The following is a 19,559-nucleotide window of genomic DNA, read 5'->3' on the forward strand; positions in this document are numbered from 1 at the left end:
CAGCTGTGTGGCCTGATAAACAACGGCCAGGTGACGATGTGCACCTGGGTGAATGGGAGAAGGACAGTAACGGGTACACTTCTTCGGCATTCTTTCTGCGAGTCCTGCCCGCCGTTATCCGACAGCCGGCGACGAGGACTCACGACCGCCCACGCCTTGGGCTGGACAGCCGCGCGGCGCCACTGTCAGTCCGGCAGGGGGCGCTGTCCGGCCACAGTGGCCGCGCCGGGCCGCGCTCTGATTGGCTGGAGGCCGTGGCCCGCGCCCATTCCCGCCCTCCAGGCCTGTTAAGTGCAGCCTCTCGCCAGCTCCCGCCCCAGTCTGCGGGCCTCCGGAGTAGCTGTGCGGCAGGAGGGGCACAGCCGAGGGGACAAGACCAGGGTAGGAGGGAACTGGCCGGCTGGGAGAGACCTGTACACCATCAAGATGCTGTCCTGGCGGCTGCAAACGGGCTCCGAGAAGGCCGAGCTGCAGGAGCTCAACGCCCGGCTGTACGACTACGTGTGCCGGGTACGGGAGCTGGAGCGCGAAAACCTGCTCCTGGAGGAGGAGCTGCGCGGCCGACATGGGTACGAGGGCCTGTGGGCCGAGGCGCAAGCCCGCTTCACCAAGGAGGCGCGCAGCCTGCGGCAGCAGCTAGACGAACTGAGCTGGGCCACAGCGCTGGCCGAGGGCGAGCGCGATGCGCTGCGGCGCGAGCTGCGGGAGCTGCAGCTGCTGGGCGGGGAGGCACGCGCAGCCCGCGGCCGCCTGGACGCCGAGCTGGACGCGCAGCGGCGGGAGCTGCAGGAGGAGTTGGGCGCGCGCGCCGCCCTCGAGGCGTTGCTGGGCCGGCTTCAGGCCGAGCGCCGCGGCCTAGACGAGGCCCACGAACGCGACGTGCGGGAGCTGCGGGCGCGCGCCGCCGGCCTGACCCTGCGCTACCGCGCCCGCGCTGCCGGCCCCACCGCGCCCCCGCCGCGCATGCGGGAGGTCCACAACGGCTACGCGCTGCTTGTGGCCGAGTCGTGGCGGGACACCGTGCAGCTGTACGAGGACGAGGTGCGCGAGCTGGAGGAGGCGCTGCGGCGCGGCCAGGATAGCCGGCGCGAGGCCGAGGAGGAGACGCGGCTGTGCGCGCAGGAGGCGGAGGCGCTGCGGCGTGAGTCGCTCGAGTTGGAGCAGCTGCGGGCGCTGCTGGAGGATGAGCTGCTGCGGGTGCGCGAGGCGTACGAGCTGCAGGCAGAGGAGCGGCAGGTCAGTGCGCTGGGAAGCCCCCAGCCCAGGCCCGCGCGCCCTGCGGGTGGGGGCTACGGGGGAGCGGTGGGGCTCCCCGGACCACGGCTCGTTCATGCCAGGCGCGACGTCGCCCACGGGCGGGGCCGGCCCAGAGGGTGCCGGTGTGGACCCAGGCACCGAAGGGACCGCCCTGCTCTGCAGTGGGGCCTCAGGGTCCCGGCATCTCGCCACCCCTGGCCCTTCGACTCAGTGGGCGCGTGCCAAGTGGCAGGTCCCGCTGGATAGACCCGTCCCTGCCCTCCTATTTGGTTGTCAATTTCTTTGGCCCTTGGCATGACTGGGTGCATCCTGACAAATGACCCCGTCAAGCTCTAGGTTCTCTTTCAGTTTCCTGTGCTTCGAAGACCGAGTTCACTTAAAAGTCAACCAAGAAGTCCCAGAAGTGACTTCCAGAGGTGACAGCTCCTTCCTTCTCAGACAAGTCTCAGTGTTGGGAGGTTTCTAGGCAATGGCCAAGTCCTTATCGTGAGCCGTTCAGAATGGCAGCCCCGCTGGCACTAGGGCTCCCCTGGGGAAACCTTAACTTGTTTTACAAATCGGTTTTTATTTTGCCAGGATGATTTCCCAGTTGGAAGCAGCTGGTGGTGGCTCCCTGGGCCACTGCCTCATTTGTTCTTAGGAGGGACAGTAATCTTAATGCAGAAAAGAGCATTAAGATCAGAGATGTTTTTCTCACAGTACAAGCTGATGTCTGATCTCTGGGTTGTGTAAAAGCTGTGGTAACGCAGGTCCCTATGGCAGGATGTTATTACAAGTACAGGTAATATAAACAGTTCCTATTTCAGAGAAGCAGAGCTCAGACTTCTGACACTGACACGGTGACACCTGTGGCTGGATTTATTGTCTGTACACCTAGCCCAGTCCCAGGGTTAGCCCTGGTCCTGCCCAGTCTGGGCCAGAATTGGAAGTATTCCCAAATCCTTAAACTGTCATCTTAGGATGACAGTTTAAGACAACATCCACACAAATTCAGAAATATTTTAAAGGGAACAGTTTGTAGCTTCAAGTTAAAAATTTGTGTTGGAGTGATGATTTTGTGCCTTTTTAAAAAATTAGAAGTAAAGGAAACATGGCAGTCGTGGCATAGAGGCTTGTGACCTCACAGGCATCCACAAATAATCAGCAGTTATTTGTTGACTACCCCTGGTCCTTAGCACTGTACTGGGGCTTCACTCTTCAAAGAACTAGAGTCTGGATGGGAAATCATATAAAGCAATACAGTACAAAGTTGTTTGGAATTTAATCTTTTGGATCTTAGGTTTTGTTTGGTCTCTGCCTCATAATTTTCAAAAGCCTTCTGCTGGGGTTGTAGGTGGGACAAGGGCAGGGGCCGGTGAAGTATGTGCTGATTTCCGGAGCTTACTCTAGACTCCAGAGCGCTTCCCTTTGCAACGATGGTGGCCAGGGATGCCAGTTCCATGGGGCCCCATGCTCTGTGTTGAGTGAAAGTTAAAAAGTGTCTTTAATGTAAGCTTTCACAGAGCTTTTAACCAAAGAGAAGCGCCTGCCAAACTCACTGCCCACTGAACCCCTTTGTAGGGAACCCCTGCTACCACCTCAAGGGTCCCTGCTGTGCAAGCAGGTTTGGAAAAGGCTTCTTTGAGGCGTGTTTTGTGGGCTAAATCCCCACCATTCGTTTGCAGTCATAGCTCACTTGGCTCATTTTGGACCTGGAAGCTCTGGTTTCAGTGTTCTTTTTTAGCAGCAGAACCCTTCCCCCCCCCCCCCCCCCCCCAGTTAACTCTTAAGTGCACCGCCAGATATGAAACAGATAAAAGCAGAGTTCCTCTGATTCCAGGACAGGTGGGGACCTGAAGTGTCATTCAAAATCACCTTATTTGACACAGGGACTCCAGGGCCCTTCCCTGGGGTCACACCTGCCCCAGAACTAGGATCCCACCCTCCTGTCCAGTGATATCTCTCCTATTGGAATTTGCTTCTTTCCCCTGAAAGTAAAGAGTACGGAAAATGTCTATAAGGACTTGGATATTTCTCAGTTCCAATTTGTGGCTGTTTCATTGTACTGAATGTTTCCTTATCCATAGCCTGAATCTTTCACCAGTTATCTTAAAGCAACCATATTTTAAGTTGCATTCCAAAAGACTCACTACCAAGCGTTAGTATTTTTTTTTAAGAAGTGTAAAAATGCTAGATATTTTGTTAAAGAATAAGTATTGATGATTTAACCCCAAGCCTCTGATGTTTTCAAATTCTATAGAAGCTTAGCCTGGGGAGACTGAAAATATCATAAAACCTGATTTAACTAATTTACTGTAATAGAAGTTTCATTACTAAGAGTTAGCCTTCATCAGGAGCTTTTTGTGTGGCAGGTACCAGAGGTACCGAGCCCATCACACGTGTATTCACTCTTAGTCCTCACATCAGTCTTAGGAGGTGGGTACTAACATTTACCCCATCTTACAGATGATGAAACTGAGGTCCGTAGGTCACCTAGTTAGTAAGTAGCTAAGCCTGGGTTTGATTCATGCTGCATTGCCTGAGCAGCTAACCACTGGGCAATATTCCCTCTCTTCTACCTGTTCTATTAAAGGTGAACTTTAAACCAGTATTCAGTTTGCTTTCATAGAACAATGATCAGTGTTCTTCCTAAGGGAAGACTGTTAATCTACAGTCCTAAAATGCTTTCAGACCCTTCCAGCTGGCTGTTGTCAGAATACTTTTAGTGTTAAGTCTTTCATTTACTTTTTTTTTTTTTTTTGCGGTACGCGGGCCTCTCACTGTTGTGGCCTCTCCTGCCGCGGAGCACAGGCTCCGGACACGCAGACTCAGCGGCCACGGCTCACGGGCTCAGCCGCCCCGCGGCATAAGGGAACTTCCCAGACCGGGGCACGAACCCATGTCCCCTGCATCGGCAGGCGGACTCTCAACCACTGCGCCACCAGGGGAGCCCTCATTTACTTTTTAACGTGTGCCATATGGTTTTAATGGGAACCCCTCTCCCTCATCTGGAGGCAGGAGCACCCACATAGTGCCCAGGCTCTGGGCTGGCACTGCAGCTTGAGGGGGAAAGATGCTCACTGGGACTCTCTTTCTGGGAAAACTGGGCCTTCCCAGATGGCCTACATGCCTTAGACCTCTCTGGGAGGCCCCTCACCTCAGATTTGCCAGAGAAGAGTTTGCTGAACTGACATCCAAGTTCCCAGCATTTTATATGTAGTTCAGATCACTTGAAGCCTAATTAATATACCCTGTCTCCCAGTCTGCAGAAAGGGGCTTCAGACAAAAACTGTAAGATGTTTGTGATTTACACCAGCCTTAGCCCATAAACGTTGAGATTTTGGCTTGTGAAAGTGCACTCTTAGCCTAGAGGCTGCCTGTGGCCAGCTTCCACGCTCCTAAGACATGACTGAATGAGAACTTTCTTTCGATTGGAATGGAGCTGGTTTAGCTGCCCTACCTGGGTCTGAATTGTGGCTCTGCCACTGTTTGTGTCTCCGTTTCCCCACCTGTGAACTAGGGGTAATGAAAATGGCCCACAGGGTGCATCCCCATTCAGTTCATTCATTGAGTACTTGGTGTGCCAAGTTTGCCTCTTAAGAGCTGGGGGTACAGCAGGGAGCATAATGGAAACAAAACAGAGAAAGTCCTTGACTGCACAGGTCTGGAGGTGGAAACAGTTCAGTGTTCAGGAGTGGGCGTGGCTGGGGCGAGGGGGCGAAGGTGGCCTCTACAGGACCTGGGCTTGGGCTCTGCGCAGAAGCGGGTGGTGACCCGAGTCTTCATGGGATCTCCCTGGCTGCTGTGATACACATAGACTGTGTGGGGCACCTGTTGGGAGTAGGGAGACCTCTTTAGGAGACACTTGCCACCGTCAAGGCAGTAGGTGCTGGAGGCTTGGGCCAGGGACAGCAGCGAAGGGCAGAGGCAGGAATCTACCCTGAAGTTGAAGCCCATGGGGTTTGTGGATGGATTGGATGTGGTGGGAGAGAGGGAGAAATCAAGTCCGCTCCAGGGCCTGGGGCCTGAGCAGCTGGAGGAAGGGGTTTGGTGCAGGAAGGCAGGCTTGGGTGGGAGAGCAGATTTCAGTTTGAAATGCCTCTGAGATACCCACCTGGTCTTGTAACATAAAATGATGGGTCTGGAGTTCATGGTGTTGTATGGGCCAGAGCTATAAACACTTAGTTAGCATCCAGTCAATGCTTGTTATTAACACATCTAGTTTTTGCATCTAAATGAGGTTATCACAGAATTTAAATCCCCTCGAGCTCTTAAATGTTCAAGACTCTCAGTGCATGACCGTGACACTTGCAAGCTTTTCCTGTTGTGTCTGGGTGACTTGCTCAGCAACGAGCTGCTCAAGTTTGGTTAAGAGAAAGTGAATTCTTTGGACAATGAGGGCAGCAGGCTTTCCCTGGTGTAGCCTACATTTCATCATCAGTTGTGATGCTGCCCAAATGTTCTCTAAATAGCAACTAGAAAGGTGACCTTTCTCCCCAGCTCTAACGTTTGGCAAAACTGCTCCTGCTTGGGTTAGAATTAGCTGCTGTGTCTCAGGCTCCAGTGCCTTGGCTTGGCCCACGGTTTGAAAACTTCTGGAGAAGTGGAGGCCAAGTCTGAAGCTTTATTCAACCAGCAGGATCGGTTACAATTTCTGTGAAGACTGTTGGGAGCCAGTAATTCTTACATTCCTGCTTCCAGAAGTCAACAAATTTTCCTTTGACAGTTTAGGAAGAGTTGACTCACATGGGAATGTGGTTGGAACTGCGCTTATTTTAACTTAAACACAGTTTGATTTTCCTACTCTTATTTTGCGGGGTGCAGAAATGTTCTTCACCCCCAGGAGGGAGAGAATCTTCCTGTTACCTCCTTGGCATAGCTGGGAGATCTTGACCTGCTTAGAAGGCTACGTGTAGTTAGAGAATTGAATGTGTTTGATTGTTTTTTTCCTAAGCATTTTAACAGCAATCAAGCTTTTTTGTGAAGAAGGCATTACTACACATTGTCAAACTTTAATATTTAGGTAGAATTGCCTGTAGTAGGAAGGAGTCATATGTTTACAGAATGTTTTATACTGTAACCTTGTACCTGAGTTTATACTCCCTCTAAAATGGGGGAACATAGGCTTTTAACACTGAGACTTAACTATAGAATGTGTGAATGTTGGGACTAAATTCTGGCAACTGTCACTTAAATCAAGACTGGCCAATGGTCTGCTTTGATGAACCTTTTTATCTGTTTATAATGCCAGTTTTGGAGGGTGTTTACACTTACCCACCCTGGGATACTATCTAGCGGTTTTTAAATTTACTCCTTTGCTTTAAAAGCTAAGTGGCTTCAGTTTTTGTTTTTAGCATACTTTATATAGACAAAAATAACCTAACAACAATTATTAGCTTAGATATATAGAGCTACTATGAGAAGCAGAATTATTTACATGCTGATCATTCATGCATCTTTTTAGATGGTAAATCCAGTGTGGGATCTTAGTTACAGTCATTCCTTAGTTTCATAAACATTACCTATTTACTTTGGGCCGCCAGCATATTGCCAGGTGCCTTTGGTGGAGGGATTACATGAGAAATGAAAATAGATTCCTTCTCCCGTTGTCTTATAATTTTTAAATTCCACAAAGATGAATGTCTAAAAATGTATCCTGTTAATTGTATTCAGAAATAATGCTACGTTCCATTGCAAACCAAAAGGTAAAGTATATGGACTTATTCAAAGTTTAAATATTTGTTCAGTTAATTATTCCCCAGCATAACTATAAAATGTTATATAAAACTGTAATGCAGAGTAGGGCAAAACTGTAAAATGGTACAAATGAAACCATTGTGTTTATTAAATATATTGTCGATTGAAAATAGTACATTTTGGGGACTTCCCTGGTGGCGCGGTGGTTAAGAATCCGCCTGCCAATGCAGGGGACATGGGTTCAATCCCTGGTCTGGTAAGATCCCACATTGTCACAGAGCAACTAGGCCCGTGTGCCACAACTACTGAGCCTGTGCTCTAGAGCCTGTGAGCCATAACTGATGAGCCCTTGTGCCACAACTACTAAAACCTGCATGCCTAGAGCCCGTGTTCTGCAACAAGAGAAGCCACCGCAATGAGAAGCATGCCCACCATGACGAAAGAGTAGTCCCCGCTCACTGCAACTAGAGAAAGCCCGTGTGCAGCAACAAAGACCCAACGCAGTCAAAAATAAATAAATAAATAAAAACATTTATTAAAAAAAAAAACAGTACATTTTGAGGAGGGTAATATTATATTGATCATTTCATTTTAAATCTAGTTCACCGGTTGCGTGCTGTGTGACTTGCATGTGAAGGGCATTTTTCTACAGGCAGGGGCTGTGGGGATGCATGAGGCAGTGATAGACTGTGCCTTGCAGTGTCTCCCAGCCAGGGCTGGGGACATGGACAGATGCAATTAACCAGGAGGGAGTGGAATTGCTATGGGGGCGATGTGAACACATGCCCAGGGAGCACTTATTAAACTACACGAGAGCAGTCATAAAAGTTTATATCCAGGTCTGGCCTTTGACATTTATGCCCAGAATATATTCTTGTCACATTAACATAACTTTTCTTCCCAGATGATTTTAAAGTGGCTTTTCTAGGTGAAACAAAGAACTCTGTATCATGAGTATGGGGGAAATTCTGTTTCAGATCTGAGTAACTTATGTTTTAAATATAGTAAAACCCCTGCTTTCTAGCCTTATTTTATTTATTTATTTATTTTAAACTTCTCTTTATTTTTTTTATTTTAAACAGATTTATTTATTATTTATTTTTTAAATGTATTTTTGGCTGCGTTGGGTCTTAGTTGCGGCATGTGGGATCTTCGTTGAGGCATGCGGGATCTTTCGTTGGGGCATGCAGGCTTATCTCTAGTTGTGGTGTGCGTATTTTCTCTCTATAGTTGGGGCACGCGGACTCCAGGGCGTGTGGGCTCTGTAGTTGTGGTACGCGGGTTCCAGAGTGCGTGGCCTCTGTGGTTTGTGGCATGAAAGCTCTCTAGTTGAGACTCGCAAGCTCAGTAGTTGTGGTGCATGGGCTTAGTTGCCCCACGGCATGTGGGATCTTAGTTCCCTGACCAGGGATAGAACATGCATCCCCTGCATTGTAAGGTGGATTCTTTACCTCTGGCCCACCAGAGAAGTCCCTAGTCTTGGCTTATTTTAAATAGCATCTTACTTCACTAGTGTCATGTATTGACTTCCCTAAGCTGACTGATGTCTGAGCTGTAGAGATGCTTTACAAGCATTCATTATTATTAGGGAGAATGAACAGAGAAGCCTATGTCCTAGCCACATCTTCCTTATGAGCTGATTAAAAAAAAAAACCTTCCAGGTGGGAGAAATATAGTATTTAAAAATCATCCTTGGGATGATTAAGTGGTTAAGAATATGCCTGCCAATGCAGGGGCCACGGGTTCGAGCCCTGGTCTGGGAAGATCCCACATGCCACGGAGCAACTAGACCCGTGTGCCACAACTACTGAGCCTGAGCTCTAGAGCCCGCGAGCCACAACTACTGAGCCCACGTGCCACAACTACTGAACCCCACGCACCGAGAGCCCTTGCTCCGTGACAAGAGAAGCCACCACAATGAGAAGCCCACGCACGGCAACGAAGAGTAGCCCCTGCTCACCGCAACTAGAGAAAGCCTGCGTGCAGCAGCAAAGACCCAACACAGCCAAAAATAAAAAAATTTATTTAAAAAAATAAATAAAAATCATCCTTGCAATGACTGCATTTTTAATAAACTTGGAGGTTTTTCATCTCTTTTTGTGTCCTGAGCTCTTGGTACCTTAAGTTCAACCCAGCAAAGCTCCAGTCCTCTGATCCCAAAACCTTCTGTTCTCCTTAGAGAGAGATCGCCTGCCTGGAGGATGAGAAGGCGGCCCTTACCTTGGCCATGGCTGACCGGCTACGGGACTATCAGGAGCTCGTGCAGGTGAAGACTGGCCTCAGCCTGGAGGTGGCAACCTATAGGTAAGGATGCTGTGCTGAGTCCACCAAGCTGGAGCTGGCAGTGTGGAAGTCCCTGCAGCCTCCATGGAGTGGCTGTGGCTTTGTGTTACTGAGCACTTACTGCCTGCCAGACGCAGTGCTAAGTCCTTCGCAGCTGCTCACTGCCCATAGTCACCCTCTGGTGGTGGACACCACACATCCCTTTTGCAGGTGAGGGAAGGGGCCTGGAAGCAGGGGTCCAGGCTGCTGAGGGCCTGTGCCTTACCCACCGAGCATGGCAGCCCTTGGTGGAGCCCCTGGCTGAATTGAGGGATGGTCCTAGGGCCAAGCTGGTGGGGGCCTTGCTGGGTCCCTGCTCTGGGAGTTATGCAGCCTGAGTCCTGCAGAAGGGATGCTGGTCAGGGCATGGGGGCAGGGGAGAGGAGGCACTTGCCAGCCTGTCTTTCCCAAGGTCCATCTCCACAATCTTCTTGGAAATCTCATAGGGTGAACAATTGCAAAATTAAATTGGTAGGGTATTGCAACAAATGCTGAGTGAGATAAGCTGAGCTTTACTAATAAGGAAAACTTCAAAACAATCGGGCTTTATTTGGAGGAAGGAAGCATTAGAATTTTTTTCACTTGCAAGTGGCAGAAGTCCTTCTCAGACTGGCTCAAGTCAAAAAAGGCATTTATTACTCATATAACTGAAAAAGTCCTTAGTTTTGGGCGTGGTAGGTTCATCCGGCGCCCGGATGGGGTTGTTGGCGGTCTGTCCCTGCCTGCTCTGGCCCCTCCTTCCTTGCTCTGCCCCCACAGTGGCAGGAGGGGCCCCAAGCAGCTCCAGGCTTTTGTCCTTGCAACCCCCAATCCTGTGGTCAGAGGAGGGGGCTCTTTCCCACCATCCTAGTAGGACTCCTGGACCTGCTCTGGCTCTGCTGGGTCATGTGCCCATCCTTGGCTGGGGGAACAAAGTGCTTGAAAGGGGTTAGCTTCCCATGAGTCACATGGACTGAGATTCGGGTGGGAGGTACCCCAAACCAGGCATCGTTCTAGAGCGGATGCTGGGTCAGCCTAGAAAACCCGCATCTGTGCCCCTGTTAGGCGACACCTGGTGTCAGGTGAGGTCTTTTCTCTACAGAGGCAGTTGGATCTTCTGTTTCCTTTTTGTAAAAGTTGGCTGGGTCGGAGTCAGGAGACTTTGATTTTATGCCTCATCTCTCTGGGATTTTGAGCCCTTTCCTTCCTTGCTTTGTCCTGCCCCCAGTTCTCTGTCATGAAAAGTCAGAGGGCACAGGTGGGCATCTTGCCTGAGAGGCCGGGGCCTTACCTCTCTGGTAGGTGTTCACAACCCTACCAGCTTAGCTTTCCTCAAGGCTTAGCTTCTTCTAGCTTTTCTCTTGGTTGCGAGCCTTTTTCACTCAATGTCAGCAGGGACAGAGTTTACTCCTGTCTGTGGCCGGGCATTTCTTTAACCCATTTAGGGATTGACTTGGCCGTCTCCTAGGAGATTAGGAAGCATCAGTCCTTTTTGGGAAGTGAGTGATTGATTTCACTGTGTGCCTTCCTGAAGTCCAAGTTTGCGTGGGGAAAATGGGGAGCCCAGCCCAGGGGCCTGCATATGCCCGGTGCTGCCCAGCTCCAGACCCCAACCTCTGTGGTTAGAACTGCTGCCGCCCCCCTGCCCTCCAGTGCTTAGGATTGAGTCTGGGAGATGCCCGCAGGTCTAAAAGACAAAGAGGCGGTAGCATATGACCTGTTTCTTTGTATCAGCCAAAAGCCTAGCATTTTTTATCACTGATAAGTGTCCTGAAGGTAAACCCTTGTCATGTCTTACGTGATTCTTTCAGTACTTTGTGCTGCTGCCCAAATTCTGGGGCCAGGTGTGAAAATTCCTCTTCACAAGTGCCCATTTGATCTTTACAGGCCTCGACCTTCCATCTCCGGGAAGTTGACCTTCTTCCCACACCCTGCCTCTCTGAGGGCGGCAGGGGCGGTCAGCTCCGTGGGGACCACGTTCCAGGGTCCTGTGCAGTGTGACTGCTCACCAGCCCTGTCCAGAGGGGCTGAGGTGGCCAGTGCTGCAGCAGGCATTGCTTTGCCCGCCATGGCTGAGGTTGTGTTTCCCCGAAGTTTCGGGCCACTCCTCTAGCACTGCTCAGACAGACATGTGAGATGTGTGAGCCACTGCTCACACACCGCACATGGAAGAGAAGGGCTGTGGCTCTGGAAAGCTGAAAGCACTTCGCAGCACGGCTGGACTCTGTGGGCTGTGCTGAGGCCAGGTCTCAAGTATCATGAGCCCTTCCAAACCCAGATATTTAGCCCTTTCCGGTAACCTTAAAGAAGAAACGTTAAGGTAATAATAAAATGGTGCAACTCATAATTTATAGGGATAGACTTACAGTTTATACGTAAATATATAATTTAACAAAATAATAAAATTAAAACAAAGCAAACCTCAGAGTCTAGGACTGGTGGATTTCACCAAACCTAAGTTGGCCAGTTGGTGGCCAGGGAGACCGTGGCGCCTGGCCTGGCAGGTGAATGTGAGAATGAGCCCTTTGCTCCCACATTGCAGGTGATGATGGGCAGAAGCTGTGGGGCTGGACTGGGGCTGAGGATGCTGAGAGAAGGGGGAAGTGTGGGAGAAGACAGGCTGGCACAGTTGTGCTCGCTCTTGTCTGCCTGTCTCCAGTGGTGTCACCTGGGGCTGGAGATGCTTATCCGCCTGATATGTCATCTTGAGGTTTTTCCTGACATGTGAGTGCTTGTTATACGAGGGGCTGAGTGATGAAAGGGGAGGTTCTCGGAAACAGGACAGGGCGTGGTTCTCAGCGGCATCTGCACGTGGGCATCACCGGGAGAAGCTGATGAAGCATCGGCTCCTGGACCCGGTTTAGATATTCCCACTAGATTGGCACAGGGTGGGCCCAGGCATGGTAGTGCTAAAGCTCCGAGGATGATTGTCAGATGCGTCCAGGGAAGAGAAACACTGGTCCAGGGCCTTGCTCACAGGGGCCTGCAGACCCATAGTGTCGGCATCACTAGGCATCTCAAACTTGTGGGAAACCTTGGGCCCACCCCAGACCTGCTGATCAAAGTTGCCTTGTCACAAGATCCCAGGTGATTTGTTTGCAGAGCAGCCCACGGGCATCCAGAAAGCTCTAAGCCTGTCTCACAGCACCTAGAGGACAAGACAAAGGATAGGCAGGCTGAGTGGGGGGCTGGTGCTGTGGGGGGCTGATGGAGTGTGCAGAGCAGGCTTCCTGGAAGAGGCAGTGCCAAGTCTTGAAGGAAGGGCAGCCAGGAAGAGACCGTGTGGGAAGGGCTTTCCAGGCAGAGGGGGCAGCCTGAGTGAGGATCTGGGAACCGACGTAGCGTGGCATCTGTGGCAATGCCGAGTATTCGGGCGTCCCTGGGTAGCTTGGTTTTGGGGGCTGTCATTGAGGGCCATGTATGTTGGGTGGCTGAGAGCCACACCCGTGAAGCCATGTTTTGTGAGCTGGGTAGGGTCTGTGCTCTCAGGATGCTCTGGAGATGCTCGGCATGCAGGGTGTGATGCCTGCTCAGAGGGGCTCAGAAGCGTGCAGCCGGGTGCTGAGGATCGTGTGCTGTGGATAAGGCTGCGCGGACCGAGGCAGCCTCCTACACCATAGGAGACAAGACTTGTCCCCCAAGACACACAAGTGCAAGTTTTCTGGAATCAGAAGGGAGTTGTGAGAATCAGAGAAGTTTTCTAGAGGGAGATGAGATTGATCTGGGTCTTGAAGGATGGCAGAGATTTGAACAGACATAGAAGAGGGGGGAGGTGGGAAGTGGGGGGTGGCATGGGAGGAGGGAGGGAGAAGTATGGTTAGGTGAAAAGTCAAACAAGATGTTAAAATAACAGTATGTGTGTTCCAAGAAAATACTGTACATGGTTTACTGCCAATGAACAGAGTTTGATAAAGATGGTTAGGAGAAGGAATGGAGAGTTTCAGGCCGAGGTAATTAAGAGAGATTTTCAAGGGATGTGGGATTTGAGTTGGGCCTTGAAGGGGCAGGGAAAGTGGGGAATAGGAGTTGGACTGGCAGAAAGGTGTCAGAAAGGAGCTCCAGGTGCACAAGTCAGGATAAGAAAATAAGTGGAGGAAGGAGAATGCAAGATGAATCAGCAGAGGCCTGGAAGGAGGCAGATTGCAGGGGCCTCCATTGCCAGGCCACTGAGATGGGGCGGTCCCAGGGCCAAAGCCGAGGAGAGGGGAGCCAGCTGCTGGCAGGTGGAGTGCAGGAGGGTCTGGGCCTGGGGTGGAATGGGTATGTGTGTCTGTGGGTGGGGGCGGAGGCCTCGGGAGGTGCATGTGGTGGTCGGAGATTCGGGACCTGACATAGGTAGGTACCCGAGGGAGCCTCTGCTCAGGGCTGGTGGGGGCAGTGATGGAGGGGCCGGGAGCAGGAGGTTTCTGGGTAGGAACGTGGGCAGATGTGCTGCTGGGCACACACTCTTGTAAACTAGATCACCCTACACTGAGCCCCTTCCACAAAGCAGGTGGAGAGGGCTCAGTGGGCTTATTCAGACTTAGTGTATAATCTGAAGATGGTGAAACTGACAGTATTCAGAACCCACCATGTCCCAAACCCCTCCACTGCTGACATAAAGATCAGGCCCAAAAGCTATCGATTGAGAACTTGCAGAAACACAGTTAAAAAATAAATAGAGCACTCCTGCCCCCATCCCCCCCCCCCAAAAAAAGAGAACAGAACACAATCATCAGGAGTAAGCTGTTAGAAAATATACTGGAAAAAAAAGATAGTCAAAATTGAAACAAAAAAATGCAAAAATAACCCAGGAATAAACTGAGTCCAGAAACCACAAACCTGAGGGTAAGAAGGGGCCCATCCTGGAACCCCCATTCTTACCTGGGGGACAGATGATGAAATCTCCATCAGAATTTAAAAAGAGGCTTTTTTATGTTTTGGGGGTGGAGAATATAACAATTCTGAGTTTCACCTGGAAAAATGGAAAGCAGGGCCAAAGGATTTCTCAGACAGAAAACACTAAAGGGAGTCTTGCCTGGCCAGATAGGAAAATGTAGTGCAAAGGTTTCCTGCCTGGGGACTTTATGGCAAAGTCCTTTTAAAAGGTTAGTTTCTTTGTATGTCTGTGCTGGGGGAGGACGTGCAGAGCCCCCCTTTCCTCTTTCTGATGGCAGTGGGCAGAGGTGGCGGGTTTTAACTGAGAATATTCAGTCTCTAGGTTTAGACTGCTAATGAAGCAGTACAGATAACGCTTAACATTGCTAATTTCATCATTTTAATGATGTTTCTGGTTGCTCCATTGTTTTTAAGATCACCTGTACCTTTTTATGTGTCTGTTCAAAGGAGAACATTTCTTGGGAAGTTCTCAAGTTCTTGGAGAAATACATTTTTTAAAAATTAATTAATTTATTTTTGGCTGTATTGGGTCTTTGTTTCTGCGCGCAGGCTTTCTCTAGTTGCGGCAAGCGGGGGCTACTCTTCTTTGCAGTGCGCGGGCTTCTCATTGCAGTGGCTTCTCTTGTTTTGAAGCGCGGGCTCTAGGCGTGTGGGCTTCAGTAGTTGTGGCACGCGGGCTCAGTAGTTGTGGCTCGCAGGCTGTAGAGCGCAGGCTCAGTAGTTGTGGCGCACGGGCTTAGTTGCTCCGCGGCATGTGGGATCTTCCCGGACCAGGGCTGGAACCCGTGTCCCCTGCATTGGCAGGTGGATTCTTAACCACTGCACCACCAGGGAAGTCCCCATTTTGTTTTTTTAAAGTTGAATCCTATTTTTGGGAAAACCTATAAAAATATGTTAACACCGAGACTTACCTGGTTATTAGGTGAAAAATTTGAAGTTAATAAAATCTTGTAGTTTTAAGGATAGAAAATTAGGATCAACGGATACATTTGGTTGTTAGCCTTACCCACATCATTGCGTAAATGAATTAGCCCTCAGTTAACCATGACTTTAGGTAATCCAGAATCTCTTCCCTTCTTGAACTGCTTTGGTTAATGGAAAATCACCTTTCTCCTGAGGTCAATGGATGATGATGTAGGTGATGATGATGGTGGCTGCTGTTTATCGAGCACATATTCTGTAACAGCCATTGTTGCAAGAACTTTCCAATCACTTTATTAATTACCACCGCAAACCTGTGAGTGCTCCCTGTTTCGGAAATGGGGAAACTGAGCCACAGAGGGTTTGAGCGGCTTGCCCAAGGTCATAGGACTAGGAAGTGGCAGGATTTGAATCCAGGTAACCTGATTCTGGAGGCTTCTCTGTTAACCACTCCCTGTGCTTCCTCTTTCTGCTTTATTAGTAATCTTATTCTTTATGTCAGTCTTTTTTTTTCTGTCTCTGGAATTGACAAATGGGCTTTCCTTACGTGATTTCATCCCGAGCACAGAGGGAATGACCAGAGGCTGCCTGGCACCACTGCCTCCTTGTTGTCTTTCATATGCCTGTTGCGTTAGGACAGACCCTTTCCAAACCAGATGGTGATGCTGGTCCTGTGGATGGACTTCTGCCCCTCTCTTCTCCCTTCCCACTCCAGTCCCCAGTCTAGAGTGACAGGCGGTGGGTCCCCTGTCCTCTCTGGAGCTGGGGCCCAGAGAAGCTCCTTCTCCCAGCCCCTCCCCCTTTTCCTCCAAGAGCCCGCGTTTTGCCAGGAAGCATCACGTGAAACATCTCTCCACCCAGGACCAGGCAGGCTCCCCCACTGGCGTTGCTTCTGGAAACATCCTCCGACTCTGCCTCCTCCCTGACGCTTGTCCCTGTTTCTGGTGGGCGCGCAGGGCGGCCGCCTTGTGCCCACTGCATGGAGCAGCGGCAGATGTGCCCTGAGCTGCCGTCAGGATGATCTATCCCAGACGGGAGCCCCGCTGCTGGCTGGCCCGTGGGTGGTCTGTTAGGGCCTGGCACCCAGCCAGGGGCCGCATTAGAGCTCCCTTCCAACCTGTGGGCTTGCCTCGGCGGCCTTAATGAGGCCAGGGACCTGGTTTTCCAGCACATGTCTGCTTGTTTTCCTGCTTTTCGAGAGGCTGCCAACCCGTGGGCCTGTGTAAGATGTTCACTTATAGTCCGTGATTCAGGCGGTTGGCATTTCTCACTGGCACGGTGGGTCCCAGGCAGTTCTCTTCCACCGCTCCCCAAACCCCCAGAGACTGCTTGACCTGCTCCTTCAAGTTGTACGAGTCTGTTCCTTAAAAACCTTCCTTTGAGAGCTTTTGAGGGAATTAACCCTTTTTGGCCTTGCCCCAGGCACTTTGTTTATGCCTCTGCCGCCTAGTCTTGTGAGCTGTGCTGGTGGAGACGGGTTGTCATGTGTCATTGCGGGGGTGGGGGTGGAGGGTTCGTAAAGGCATGGATTCAGGGACCAGTGTCCCAGCATGCCTGTGAGGCCCTTTGCTGGGCGCCCAGGTCGAGAAGGTGGCTCCTGCCTGTTGGATCAGCCGTTGGGAGGAGGAGTCGCTGTGGACCTGAGTGCTTCCCTAGTGGGAGCTGCTGCTCTTCCCTGTAGGGACATTTTGATTGAAATCAAGAGACGTTGGATCTGCTTTCATTAATATGGTCTGGAGGGTCTGTCTGCAGGATTTGTTCTAAAATGTATGTGAAATGGCACCATCTCTGGCCCCGCAGGGAGGCCCAGGCAGCTTGCGGGGCGGCTGAGTGCCCAGGCCTGGGCTCCCTTTCTCTCGCTGAGGAGTGCAGGCCTGCACTCCAGTCTGCTCACCTGTAGGGCCAGGATGCCCAGCATCGGCCCAGTGTGGGGTTGCCAGGAGGACTTGGTGAGATAGAGGGGAGGGTTAGAGCCTGCTTGGTACTCAGTCTTAGGGTTGGTGAAGGCCTTGGGCACAGGAGCATTAGTGCTGTGTCACCCCTCGGGGTCTGGTGCCCCCTCCTGACTCAGGGTCCTGAACTCAGTAAAAGTTTGGTGGTGGTTTGGATTTTCCCTGAAAGAGAAGCAAAACCATTCCCCTTTGAGGGGAGAGGGAAGAAATTTTTCCCCCAAGGGGATCTTCTTTATCCTGACCGCCCCCCCACCCCACCTCCCCAGTCATCAGTTCTCTGCTGACCTGGATGCCCTGCAAGCACTTTCTGTCCTGCCTTGGGCAGCTAGCGTGGGAGCCCTGTGGTACCTGAGCCTTCCTCCCAAGCAGGCAGAGAGAAGATCTGAAATAGGACTTGGCTTCTCAGTAGCCCGCCGTGGACCCTTAGCTGTAGGATGCTACCTTTCCTGCTACTGTCATCCTGGGGCACAGACCCTCACAGGCTGACTTTAACCTTGAACGTGTTCCTTTTATTCTATACAGACCTCGGGATTTTCTCGGCAGTGGATGCTATTTGTGTTCCTGGAACCAAACATGCTTGGTCATGAGGGTGTGGGATTAATGGGCTGGTGTCCTGTTTCCTGGCTCTCGCCTGGCGTGGAGGGCAGGGCTCTGGACGCGGCCCCTCGGCTTCCTGCGTCCACACGTGCGCACTGCAGTCGCAGCTTCCAGGAGAACCCTCCTGTGCACACCTGGACTGGAATCCCTCTCATCCTTGTCTTTGCTTTTTCCTCAGGGGGGCCTCCTTGCTCTGTTCCGCCTGCGCACAGGGTTCTCGCATTTGTGGGAATCACTGCATTTGAATCAGTGGAAATAGAACTTGGCCCTGGTCTGCCTGATCCGAGAGTCCCCACCCAGCTCCGGCGTCCCTTCCCTCTTTGGCTGCCTGGCTCTCAGTGGTCAGATCAGCATTTCCAAGTGGACCCTACTTCTGCTTGCCCTTTGCCATATGCAGTGTATTTCTTGGAACTGACGTTAGTGACCTCACACATTGCCCTAGCAACTGAACAACTGGTGTGCCCACAGCAGCCCATGTCCTAGGGTCTCCAAGCGATGGACATCCCGCACTGGCCCACTGTGGTGTGCTGGGGCTATGGGGCCTGACCTCTGCTCTCTCCTCAGGGCTCTGAGTCATAGACGTGAATAACAACTTAATGAAAACTCTAGAGTTTTACACTTTGGGAGCTAGACATGGCCAAAGAAACCACCTAGTCCAGTGCATTTTGCCATTTTATCAGAGGAGATACCTAGATGCCGCCTGGAATGAGACCCCTGGGGGCCATGGTGGTGGAGGGGGGTGGTCTGCAGCTCTTCCTTCTCCTCTTATGCCTGCCCTTTCCATCTCTCCTCTTTTTTCATCTCTAAGATGTCCCCATGGAACCCAGTATGAAAACTGCAGATGCAGTCTGGCTGCCTTATTTACAAACAAATGTCAGTCCTTATTCTGCCCTTAGTCAGCCCCTGACCTGTGACTCCAGAGAGACCCCAGTGGGGTAGTAGTAATTGTTTTGGGTCCCTGTAGCCCAGGGTGACCTGCCAGGCATGGGCCCTTCCTTGCTTCCCAGGGAAGCCAGACCCCCGACCTCCCTTCCTGGGCCCACATCCCTCTGTCTCTTCCTCCTCCATGCCCTGGGTTTGGAAGGGTTTTCTAGAAGGCCTTGGCTCTCCAGTCCTTCTGAAGCCCTGGCCCCCTCATTTTGTTCATTTAGCTGAGAGACGCTCTCTCCAGCCAGGTCTGCTGGGGCGGGCTTGCATCGCAGTAGTGCAGCATCTGCAGACACATGACACTGGGACAGTGTATCACTGACCAGATCGACAGCTAACAGAGGCACTGCTTGTCTTTTATTTCCTAATGAGGTTTTTAAAAATAATTTTTACAGAGCCTTACTGGAAGGAGAAAGTAATCCGGAGATACAGATCTTGACTGAGCGCATTGAAAATGTACCACAAGGTAAATATAAGGAAAGCTTATCATTTAACGTTAAGATGCTGTCTATCTGAGCAGGTTCATTCCATGGATAAAGAGTAAAGCATCATTTATCTGGAAGAGTTGGGGTTAGATAGGAGTTTTCAGATACCTGTCATTTGTCCCTCTCAAGTATCAAATAGATTTTATTTAATGGGCCATAGTTTCAATAATAATGCAAATGAAATTGTGTGGGAAAGGGCTTCATTAACTCATTTGTTCATCTAGCCAGTGTTTGAGGGTGCTTCCTACCCAGCGTGGTGAGGGAGGAGAGGGCTGATGGAAAGCTGGGAAGTGTGAAGGGTGAGAGGTGGACATGGATTTATTCATCACACCCTGTGGAGGGAACACCCTTTACGGACCAAAGACTTACAGCCTTAACCCAAACCTAGGGAGGTATTACTTTGTACAGCAGGCAGTGAACACTGGAACTCGTGACCCCACCGGCGGGAGAGGTGGGAAGGATTACACCGTTTCCACCAGCCTATGTTTGCGTGGGCAGCTCAGGGTGGTGTGAGCGGCAGTGTCACCTAGTGCCCTGAAGTCAGCCTCTGTTCGGGCCAAAAGCT

At 51.0% G+C, this 19,559-nt stretch overlaps 1 protein-coding gene across 2 annotated transcripts in view; it reads left to right on the top strand.

The window, feature by feature from the left end:
- The first annotated feature begins 267 nt into the window (after positions 1–267).
- The window catches only part of SYNM (synemin), a 29,609-nt gene continuing 10,317 nt past the window's right edge, over positions 268–19,559 (top strand). The window contains exons 1-3 of one of the 2 annotated variants that reach the window (XM_022598836.3): positions 268–1,236; positions 9,113–9,237; positions 18,905–18,975. In XM_022598836.3, the coding sequence (XP_022454544.2) occupies positions 427–1,236; positions 9,113–9,237; positions 18,905–18,975 (1,006 nt within the window). In that variant the 5' untranslated portion in view covers positions 268–426. The remainder of the gene's footprint in view (positions 1,237–9,112; positions 9,238–18,904; positions 18,976–19,559) is intronic. The other variant, XM_022598837.3, reaches the window with a different exon arrangement.

This window comes from Delphinapterus leucas, chromosome 2 (assembly GCF_059928025.1).
Source record: "Delphinapterus leucas isolate spDelLeu-1000000601 "Yukka" chromosome 2, BTC_Dleu_Yukka2, whole genome shotgun sequence".
Classification (NCBI taxonomy): Eukaryota; Metazoa; Chordata; class Mammalia; order Artiodactyla; family Monodontidae; genus Delphinapterus; species Delphinapterus leucas.